At 46.3% G+C, this 11,711-nt stretch overlaps 1 protein-coding gene across 2 annotated transcripts; it reads right to left on the reverse strand.

Moving 5' to 3' along the window:
• Positions 1–290: 290 nt before the first annotated feature.
• On the reverse strand, positions 291–11,545 carry CCNE1 (cyclin E1). Of its 2 annotated transcripts, XM_004704904.2 has the most exons (12): positions 11,492–11,545; positions 10,967–11,017; positions 10,785–10,872; positions 10,507–10,575; positions 6,092–6,237; positions 5,853–5,988; positions 3,219–3,365; positions 2,835–2,930; positions 2,471–2,605; positions 2,248–2,359; positions 1,998–2,155; positions 291–1,706 (listed from the first exon to the last, which is right to left on the reverse strand). In XM_004704904.2, the coding sequence occupies exons 2-12, from the start codon at positions 10,987–10,989 to the stop codon at positions 1,584–1,586; spliced, it is 1,233 nt and encodes a 410-aa protein (XP_004704961.1). In that variant the 5' UTR covers positions 10,990–11,017; positions 11,492–11,545; the 3' UTR covers positions 291–1,583. The 2 variants fall into 2 exon arrangements, with proteins under 2 accessions (XP_004704961.1, XP_045149643.1); XM_045293708.1 differs by lacking the exon at positions 2,471–2,605.
• Between the last annotated feature and the right edge of the window lie 166 nt (positions 11,546–11,711).

Consider the following 11,711-nt stretch of genomic DNA (forward strand, 5'->3'; position numbering starts at 1 on the left):
AAAGAGGGACAGAATATCAGAGAGCTGGGGAATGAGTGGAAGGAGTATGGCCACATTGGGGGTGACTGCACCAGTGTCAGCAAGCAAAATGTGTATGGGTTGTTGAATGGAAAACCAACTTGCTCCGTAAACTTCTCCCCAAACGACATTGAAAAGAAACCAACACTGCTTTTGAAGCTACAGCTTCTCTGCCCGAGATGAGGAAATAATTAGCCAAGCTGTATCAGTTAACTCAACAACATTATTGGAGATTTATAATGCATTTATTAGGAAATGTATTAAAACTCGCAGGAACTTTAAACATCACAATGTTCCAAGAAAAATAGCGTCTCTCTCCAACTTTATATAAATACAGTACAGATCTTAAAAGACTTTAAGGACAGATTTTTATAAAATGCCAAATTAAAAGATCATAGCATATATTTGCTCATTTGTTCTACACCCACACATGCCAACAAATCATCTTAAAAAAGTGAAACACGTGGATATGACAAGACTCCATTTGGAGGGTGCTCAGCGAGGTATAATTTGGGCTACATACACTGGGTCTCACAGGGGGCGCAGCCTCTCCTATAGAGCAAGGCACAGGGAAACTCCAGCCACAGCCAGGGAGCAAATAGGTCTCATGTCCTGAACTATGCTGAATTTTCCTTTGTTTTCTTAAAAGTATAGTTTTAGGCTACTTTGTTAATAAGTTCTCCAAACAATTCATTAAGATTTGGAAAAAAATGAAAAGCATTAAATAACACGAATCAAAAGTTCGTTGTGGCTTTTACGCAGTTCGAGGAAAAGACCTACGAGTCCCTAAGATGACTTCACCACCACCACTGCTGTGGCTGCCAGCACCCCTTCCCCTCGGGAGAAGCCACTGGCGGAGAAGATGCTATGGAAGCCTCACTCCCAGGCCCTTGGGAAGGAGGCAGGCAGAACGGTACAGGAAGGTCATTTTAAAGATTTCTTTGAAAAGCATTGGTTCGAAAGATTTGCGTTTCCAAGTCAAAAAGGAGATCTTGATAGAGCCACAGTGAAAGGTGACGTCTAATTTCAGTTAGTACACTTAGCTCATAAAACCTTTATTACACACGGACAGACATAGCAGCACTTAGAATAGTTCACGAAAGCCATTGTACATTGTCAACTGATCTTGTGTACAGCAGCCCCGTGCAGCTGGCTGTGGGCACTGGATGACAGTGCCCACAGCCACCTGCTCCCACGCTGCCCAGAACACCTTCAGGGGAGGCCGGCAGTGCCAGTGATGCTCCTCCATGGCAGGCCTTTGTTATCCATGTGGACAATCAAGTCAAGTAGCACCCTCCTTAGCAGCATCGGGAGCATTCATTGGTGTTCTGGAGGTGGTTGGTGTACTTGACCCATTAATTTTTTTTAAAAAAAAATCTTAAGCATTCAATAAAATACACCTCCCTGTCCGATAATCATTTATAGAAAGACTCCGGTTGAGGAAGAGGGATGCTCATCCACTTAAATATCTGGAGAGGTTAGTTAGCGCGCGCCTCTGCTGCAGCAGGCTGCTGAGGGTTCTAAGCAGGCACTTCCGCACACTGTCTTTGGTGAGGCTGGTGGGCTCACATGGTGTCCTGCTCACTGCTCTGCTTCTTACTGCTCTGCGGGGGGGTGAGGACCCCACTGGGGAGAGGAGAAATCCTGTTTTGTTCAGACAAGATAGCTTTCTTTGCTTGGGTTTTGTCCTGTTGATAAGAATGAAAAAGAGAAATGTGAAAACGAGAAGAATGTAGTATCCTTGGGGCTTCACTTCCTGTGTCCTTTTTTTCCTGTGCAATAAGGGCAAGAAATAAAGAGTGCCCAGTGAAGAATAGTCTGAAATTACCTGGTCTACACCGTGCTTAGGAACAGCAGGTGCTGCTGACCATGATCTTTCAAGAAATTAAAAACACCCAGGTTTTAGGAAGGTACCAGGAGTGTGGAGGGCTGTGTTGGCAGTGTGAGGAAGTGGGGCAGAAGCAAGCAACAGGACTGACCAGCAACTCCAAGCTGTTTAAGTGGGTCTGTATGTTGTGGGCGTCTTCAGTAGGAACGCCCCTGAAGTGCTTGAGTTTTGAACTTCCAGTCTCCCTTATGACCATAGCATATGGAACCATCCACTTAGCACACCTCTCAATCTCACACCATTGGTATCCTGAAAGATAAAGGGCTTTTAGACTCAATCTGAGGGTGACAAGTAGTTTGTAGGTTGATGTACTTCATGAGCGCATTGGAAAGCCAACATACCTGAAACTTTCTGCACCAATTCAGTTGATGAGAAGTGATACAAGGCAGAAGCAGCAAGTATACCGTATGAAAATTCTAAGCAGCCAACATCCAGGACACAGAGATCTAAAAGCTACCAGGAAAAACAAACAAACAATGAAGCAGCCAACCCAGCTACATCCCTGCTGGAGCTATGGGCCAGCTGCAGGCCAGGGTCCACGGGGGCAGTGAGCAGATTGTTCACCTCGGCAATCTGTATGAAGATCTGCTGGGGGTACTGCGGCAACAGCACTTCACAAAAGTCATTCAGGTATGCAACTTGCATGTATACATTCAGCCAGGACACAACTGTCAGGGGGCTTAGATGCCAGTTTAAGGCCTAAAGGAAAACAGAGAAGAGCCAGGGGGTTGAGTAAAGGGGAATGAAGACATTGCTGCTTCCCTTGGGAGACTTCATTCCTCAGTCCTCGCAGAGTTCAAACCACAGCCAGGTTACGTGCTGCAATGTGGCCAACTACAGAACACCTACCCAGATCCCCTCTCCGTTAATGTGGAAAAGACGTTAACATTTAGAAAGGACTAAAAAAAAAAATCAACTTGTAGCCTACCTTCATAATGTTTAATTCCATACGAAGAATGTCGTCTCCTGAACAAGCCCCATCAGTAACGTAAGCAAACTGGTGCAGCTTTGGGGGATAGATTTCCTAAGAGGAAACAATCGTTCTGACTTACACACACAAAAAGAGAGGGCACACTGATGTCCACACAACATCTATAGGCCCAAATGCACATTTCCACAGCATGCAGTCCATGGTTTAAATACCCCTTTTCAACTGCTCAAGGTTATTTTGCTTGAAGTAACTACACTAACATTAGCATCTCATACACATACTCCTCCTCTTCTGTTAATTGTTAGCTTTTTTGCAGGCATCAACTTTAAAAAGGACTCACATTAGAAACAATTAGGATGTAGACTACAAATAGTGACTTACCTCAAGTTTGGCAGCAATAAATAAGGTTGAAATCCCAATAAGCTGCAGCAGTGTCTTCACAACATTTTCTTGTGTTGCCATATACCGATCAAAGAAATCTTGTGCCAAGTAAAATGTCTCCCTGTGAAGTTTATACACTTCACACACCTTAAAAAAGGAAATAAATACAATTTTGACCTGAATTAGGTCTAGAGCATAGTAAAAACAAATGTTCATAGGGTAGGTAGGGAAAGAAGATAAATTCACAGGTGGCATTTTCACGGAAAAATTATTAATTCTCTCAAAGAATGGCATCCCTCATTACAAGTTTCATTATGACTCAAGGAAATAATTAGTGTATTTCCTGACAACTGGGCAATTTTACTACAATTTAAAACTTGGAATATAAGACTATAACATCACAACAGGCAAGAATTGTTTAAAATAACATTTAAAAAGACCCAAAGACCCAGGTTCTAACCTTGAGGAAGCCCACTAAACTCAGATCTCATATGATAAAGGTAGGGCAATAGTTAGCTGCCTCGCTACTTCACCATGAGACCCCAGGGTGAAGTGCCCATCATGAAATGGAACTTTTTTCCAAACACCTGCCTCTCACAAACAGTCTACACCAGTACTTCTCAACCTTCCGAATGCCGGGACCCTTTCTATACAGTTCCTCGTGCTGTGCTGACCCATCTGTGGGCGTTTCTGCATGTGGGTGGACCCGCCTGGAGACGGATAAAGGAGCGGTATCTCGGTTCCTAAGACCATCAGAAATAGGGTCTTAGTTTACCCCTGTGAAAGGGTTGTTCGACCCCCCCAGAGGGGTTACGACCCACAGGTTGAGAACCCCTGCTCTCCCCACTGGCATAATGGAACAGGGCGTCTAAATGAAGGTACTCCTCACTGAAGTCAGTAAGTACCCTAAAGGCTGGGGAAACGGGACACAATAAGAAAGTTCCACCGATTACCAGTTTGTTTCTAAAGTGTAGATTCAGCCAAAGGATATTTAGCCTCAGCTTTTATAAAATAACACAGTTACCATCTGACTCAAAGTGAAACTAGAGCTTCTTTCGAACTGAAGGCTCCAAATTTTTCCCACTAAACATAGCAAGATAGCCATGTTTTTTTTTAACTTCTCAATGGTATTATTTGACTTTTAAAATTTCCTTTAAGAAAAACACTTTAAGATTACAAAGCATTCCTTCAGAGTATAGTGGCATAACTCCATTTACAGGGAACATGCAGTCTTTTTCTAAGAATGGATGGGAGCCTAGCTAGAGGGGAAGAAAGATGTGGAACCTATCTTAAAACAATAAGCAACCAAGGCGGCCATTACCCTGCAGGGCTGGAATTGCACTCCCATTCGCTTTAGAATAGCCGATCACTTATCACTAGAAGGGCAGCACTTAGCCCAGGATAGAGTTCAGAGTCAGGGTAGGAAGTAGTGGCACGAGAAACACAGAAACACGTGGAGGAAGGAAGTGGGGTAAGTAAGTGACGGTACACTGAGGGATTGCAATAGATCACTTGAACTAGAGTGTGCATGAATTCCTGAATGGAATCTATGACCTGGTCCATAAACCTTCTCTAATTCTCAATAAAAAACTTCTAAAAACTTTTTTAAAAGATTGAATTGGAGCCCGAGAGGTTAAAATGTGTTACATCAAGTGCTTCAAGAACCCGTGGAAGTTCTGAAGATGGAGATGGTAACTGATAATAAAACTTGAGCAATGCACAAGGGTACTATCAAAGAATATTGCCACAGAATCAGAGAAACTTTTATTAAACAAAAATATAAAAACAAAAAGTTATGAGCTTCTCATATAGCATCCCTCTCTGTCTACACACAACTCCCCCCACCCCGTGTAACAGTTTGGGTCTATATACTTCTAAAGCATCTATCAGTCTGGGCTTCCTCAGGGGACCCAACCTTCAGAGCTGACCTCTCTGCCTAGAATTTAACTGGCTCAGCAGTTCCCTTTGGAAGCCTATTTGGATTAGCGGTTTTTTTGTTTTGTTTTATTTTAAGGCACCCTTAACAAGACTAAGATAAGCATATTACTGAGAGAACTTGCCTGCAGCCATCCACTGATCTCAGAGACATGTAAAAATGTTTTCTTTGGAATAAACTCAGACATGTCTGAACTGGAATCCCAATAGCAATACTTTTAGCTTACCCTCATGTGGTTAGGATACAGTTCGATGAGAGGGAGGAGAATAGACCTCAAGGAATAAAAGGAACAATTAAAGTTTTTGGCTGCTAAAAACGCACTTGTTCACACAACAAGTGGCTAATTTTTTCTTGCAATGGCTATATTTAAAAGTGATTTAATTAGCAAAGATGAATTATCAACATTTTTAATGCATGGGAAATGTATTTAAACTCTGCAACTTTTAAACTTTGCAACGATTTAAACTCAGATTAACTGTCAACTTCAAGTAGGAACCAACTCAAAGAATGGCACCCTACAACAAAATTATCTAGGGATTAAAAGACTAGAAATTCTTGTAAGTATGCGAGCAAAAGTTAGATCACTGCAACATACCGCAGGGCTTCAAAAACAGACTATGTCAACACAACCAAACACACAGAGATAATAACAGCGTAGAAGATTCTAGAAATAGCCAATGCAACTCAACTTAACTCACCTCCATCAGCCAATCCAGAAGAATCGTTCGCATTTTAGGCTGCAGAAGAGGATGCCGTTGCATAAAGTGCATGTCCCTCGAGTACGTACTTTCTTTGTTTAGCATGATTTTCCACACCTCCTCTCGGTTGGCCCAGCTGTGGAACAGACACACATGTGTCAAAAAGCACCTCCGCTAACAAGGACGCTGAGCAAACTAAGATGACACCCGGGAGCCGTGCAGACAGCGAAAGCACTTACTTCAGTACTGGCAGTGGCGAGGCCCTGGATGGCATGAAACCCCAAGCACCAGGGGTGGGATTTGGGTATACCAGCTCACCCTCCTCTTTATCAGGTGTGGGGATCAGAGAGCAGGGGTTTTCACAGACTGTGGTACTATCCAAAGGCTATAAAAGAAAAAAACGGTTTTGTTCCTGATGTACACGTTTTTCTTACATTCACTGGCTCATAGATCAGGCAGTATTTTGCAAAATAACTTCACAATGGAGAATAATCTCTAGGCCAAAATACAGGAGATGATCGGGCTAAATAAAAGCCACAGTAATGACTATTTAATCAGATGAGGTATCTATACGATAAAATGCCCACATTACTCCCTCCAATGAGGTACTTAAGTCTTCTGTGTGTGCTTAAAGATATGTGAGATTGTTGTTAGCTGCTGAGTGGAACTGTGCAGGGTTTCCCAGGATGTCATTTTTCTCTGAAGGGCCTCTGGCTGCTAAAGACACACTAGCTCATAGATTCTTAACATCTTGCACCCCATTGGATACATTTTAAAGTAACTTAATTAGCAGAGATTAATGATCAATATTTACAATGGTCTGGAAAACAGAACCTTTACAACTATTTGAACTATGATGAAAATAGGTTTGAACCACTAGCCTATCAGCTGGTAGTGGATTCATTTAACCATTTACACCACCAGGCTCAACCTTACTGCCATTGAGTTGATTCTGATGTATAGCAACCCTACCAAATTTCCCAGAAGGACAACAGGCCACACATCAGTTTCCATGTCTGAGACCAGAAGGGCTTGACAGTACCCAGTTACCATTTTGAAAGGGATATTAGGTCCTAGGTTCGAGTGGAAAAAAATGTGGAACAAAGTTCAAAATCATGACACCAGGCTTACTGGCTGCATAGAAATTAGTGGGGAAAAACAAACAAACTAGTAGAACCCCCAAGATTATGGTTTGTCATCCCCCTACAAGGCTGGACATGAACTCACTCCTATGTTAGAAGAGTCAACCAGTGGAGATCAAAAGGGCAACATTTACCCAAGGACAAAAGTCCAGAGAGTGAGGAGAGGAAGAGGAAAGAAAACAGGTTAACACGGAGATGTGGGAATAGTATGGTCCACTGAGGGGATTGAATGGATGAGTGAAAACAAATTATATATAAACTGATCCCAGAGCTCAAGACAAAGACTGGGCCTCAGTGAAAACGATGAACTGTGCCTGAAAAGCAAGCCAAGATGCTTTTCTTTTCAAAAATCTTATCCAATCCTCAAAACTTGGAAAAGACTGGCCATGTCACCCTTTACAGTGTTTTCTTTTGAAGCTTACTCTGAGGAATTCCATACTTTAAAAAGCAGTCTGCAGTTGATTTTGAAGAAGTCTAAAACAATGGCTGTTTTGAAGATAGAGCAGTCAGCAATTCTGCCAGCAATGGAAGCCCCATGGAAGTCTGAGTCTTGACTTTCCCCCCTCTCTTCAGAAAAACCATTAACACGGACTTGAGATAAGGGACTTCAGTGCTCCCTGGAAGATGAGGTATGGGGTTGGCCAACACACTGAGCACCTTCAGGCTACTGAGAAAAGCAAAGTAAGGGAAGGCTCTTCTCCACTCAACTCCCAGACTGGGCATGCATCCATCCACCCATCACAGCTCCTGCCAACATCTGTGAGTGACACAGGGCACCCTCCTCTTTGTATCATGTGCTGGCAGCGTTTCCTTAACTCAACTGCATTCCAACTACCCTAAATTCACGTTGCTCGCCATTTAAGAATGAATCCTAGTTCTGAAGGCAGAAGCTGGGTGCTACCCTCTATACCAGATGTCACAGCTGACAGCAGGCCTTTGGAGATAAACCGGTAGCAGCTTCCAACTTGCAGTTCACAGACCAAGTAGATGAACGACAAATAGGCAAAGGGTCCCCCAGGCTGGTCTGGCTAAGATGAAGCAGAATAATAAGCTCAAGTCCTTAAGTGGATACTGAGTTTCAATGGAAAAAAAGACTGGGCTGAGTTTAGGAAAGAATGGGAAAACAAGAGAGAAACTTTGACCCTTCTTAGCCCTCCCTGATCCCTTATGCCACAAGTAAGGCTAGAACAACATAAAGTAAATTATCTCAGAATTAATGAGTCCCAGATTCTGCCCCAAAACTCATGTTAGGTCACATGCAAAACATTAAGCAACACGGGCATGTTAGATGGGCGTTAGGTGTCATTGGGTGCTGTCAAGTGTATTTTCACTCCCAACACTGGCATGGGATAGAGTCGAACTGCTCCAGGAGACTTCCATGGCTGTGCTCTTTTGGGGAACAATCGCCAAGTCTCTCTTCCACAGAGCTACTGCGTGGGTTTGAACCATCAACCACTCAGCAAACAGCTGCATGTTTCACTATTTGTGTCACCAAGGCTCCTTGGACTTTAAATGAAGGCACTTTTTTCACTGAGGAAGGCCTGAAGAATCCACTGCTGTGTGACCTTGAGGAAGCAGTTACACTGAACAACTGAGGTGGTTGTCCGGGGCTATGTTGGTAGCATGTTGTACTACAGCCAAGACCTCCTGTTGAGAGCACTCCTAAGTCTATAAAATTATAGTTTAAAAGGTTTTGTTGTGTCCCCAAATTCTAGTTTCGTGAACCTACAGAGCAATAACAAAGACATTGTTCCATAACAGATGGGTCCATTTCAAACTTTCTATTCTACACACACACACACACACACACACACACACACACACACACACACAGAAATGTGTTCTCAGGAGGCTCTGGGCAGCCATGAAAATGCCTGCTAGTGGGAAAGAATAGTTATTCACATAGCGCAGCTATCAACTCTCGACAGTTGTGGCACAGACTCCTGCCGCTGTCACCTGAAGAAATGCTCAGGTTATCCTGGAGATCAGGCAGTACTCAAAAGAAGTCCACATCGATGGCTTTCTCATAGGTTCAAAATTTCCTCTCAATGTGAAACACAGCTAGGAAAATAAAACACTTTTGAGTTCCACAAGTGAGGATTTGTCTTACACTTGCAAAATCAATTTGCTCGACTAATTTGTTTTTCTCTTTAGAGGCATAAAAGGGAAAAAAAATACTCAGGATGTGCTACCTTTCCTAAAGCGAAGTATTTCTTCTACCCAGAATGAAATTTTGTGCAGTGCTCAGTGACTCCTCCTCAGAAATGCTTACCACCGTAGTCTTAAGGGCAGTGATGACACCCACGACTGCAGACCACGTGGCCAGCCTATCAGCTCTGAAGCCCTTCACTCTTCTAAAGACCTAGCTGCCACAGCTATGCCCACTGCCTCAACCCAGCTGGGGCCACAGCTGGAAGACCACTCCTGCTCAGCTTTTATCTGTGATAATGCTCGACCTAACCAGCCAGTTTGGAGAGTGTCTGCTTCCCCTACTTGAGCCATCACTATAGTCTCAGCCATTTCTGGAGGGAGCGAGATAATGCAAGCTTTTTCAGCAGGGAGCTTCTGATATTACAATGATAGCAGGCCTGTATGTGGGAAATTTGGCAGAAACTACTCAACAGAGAGGCCAGAGAAATGGACTCGTCAAAGAAAAATGTGTAGAGACATACACACATTGGTACACAGAATGTTCTATTAACACCGAGGCCAGATGAATCCTCATCATAGTACATTAACTGCTGGTTGGGCTGGAAGGAAAGTTCTTGGGCCAGATAAAGGGGAAGGTTCCAAGCCTGACCTAAGTAGGGGGGTTGGGGTGGGGTACAAGAAAAAAGTCCATCAGCTCTAAGACAAAAACAGCCTCAGTCATTGCTTACACTCTCAAACAAGCACCCATCACCAAAGCCACCCCAAAAAAGCTGTCCAGAATCATCCCTCCTTCCCAAGTCTTCGCAGACAAGGCTACAGGCCAGACTCTGCCCCTTGCTGGCAAATAACCCTGGGTTACTTTCTTCCTCTAACTGGGCCTCAGTTTCTCAGTAAATGGGGGAGCTGTGGGAGGGCGGGACTGAGCAGTCATAGATTTTGACTCACGGCGCCCCCATGTGTGGCAGGGTAGAACTGGTCCACAGGATTAAGGTTGGGACGCTTTCGAACCAGGTCCCTCGGCCTTTCTTCCTGGGCACCTTTGGGTGGGGTCTGCACTGCCGAGCTTCCAGTTAGTTGGGGGTGCCCAAGGCTCCTGAGTCAGAGGGAAAACTAAAGGACTCGATGTCTGTTCCGGTTCTTCCAGACAGCACATCTCCATAGCCTCAGAGGGGGCCAATCAGGAGCACAAGGCCTTCCAAGGTTCCCCCCCACCCCCACCCCGCCTGGCAGACACAGTGCTCAGCTGTGTGGACTGTATGTCGTTAGAGAAAACCTTAGGCAGGAAGCAAGAAAGTCTAACTCCCAGGGAACAGTAAGGAGTGGGAGGCCCCCAGGGAGGCCCAGCCAGCCTAGAGTATTACCTGACTGCCACACTGGCTTCTCACAGTCTTCTCAATTTGGGCAATTTCTTCATCTGGATCTTGCAAAAACTAACACAAACACCCACACACACCGAGAAACACATAAAACAACCCAAAGACAAAATAGACAGAGAAAGAGAGAAAGTCGATTACTTTACAAACACCATTTTGGTCCACGGCACCCCATCTAATCCCCTTTGGACAAGTTTGTGGGCAGAGGCCAGTCTGGTACCAGGTAAGGGGGTCGATCCTCCCCCACCTGTCCCCTTTGTACTCACAACGGCCACATTCGCCTTCCTTTTCCTGGAGCGCACAGAGAGATCGCTGCTGCTTTCCTCTTTCATGGTGTCCAGGTCCTTCGCATCCCTGCAAACCCGGGTGGCCCCGAGTAGTAAGTTTCCCTCAAATTCTGCCCCCTCCCCCACCGCTGCCCTCCCCCACCCAGCAGCCGGCCACTCACTTTTCGCTCCTCTCGGTCGGCATGGCGCTGGGTGCGGACTCGACCAGAGGCCTGGGGGGCACGAGGAGGTGAGGGTGAGGGTGGGAGACGTAAGAGGGGCCAGGCCCGCCCGCCCCGACACCCCTCCCCCTCCCCCTCCCGCGCGGACGAGGGCGGCGGGAGCCTCCCGGGCCGGCCTGGAAAATGGCCGATGGGCCCGGGGTGGCCTGTCACCCGCGGCGCCGCCAACAGCCCACGATCCCGGGTTCGAACCAGGGCTGAGAGGGGCCTGGACGACCCCCGAGACGCCCACCAGCACATCACCTCCCTCGGATACCGAGCTGCCTCAGTCTCCCCTCAGCACCTCGCCCTCCCACCGTCTCCCAGTCACCCTCCCCAGGGGACCCCACGTAGACGTCTCCAGGGACGCGGAGACCCAGCTTCCGCCACGCGCGGCCCGGCCCGGTTCGGTTCGGCCCGGTGCGGCGCGACGCTCCAGGAGTCCTTGCTAGTCGTCCCAGTCTGGCAACCCAGCGGAGCCCTCACCCGAAGCCGTCTCCTTGGGGGACAGGCGGGCACGCGCCGAGGCTGGAGGCAGGAGGCGAACGGGAAGCCGAGAGGCGAGACGCGGTGGCGGCGGGCGAGCGCGCGGTGGTGGCGGGATCCGCGCCTCCCCCTACACCGCGCTGGATGCCGAGGCGGCTGCTCCTGCGCCCGGCTTCGAGCGGGACATTTAAAAATCCCAGCGCGCGGAACCGGCCCCCGG

The sequence above is a fragment of the Echinops telfairi genome, unplaced genomic scaffold (assembly GCF_000313985.2).
Source record: "Echinops telfairi isolate 266 unplaced genomic scaffold, ASM31398v2 ScPeMD7_2291;HRSCAF=2852, whole genome shotgun sequence".
Lineage (NCBI taxonomy): Eukaryota > Metazoa > Chordata > Mammalia > Afrosoricida > Tenrecidae > Echinops > Echinops telfairi.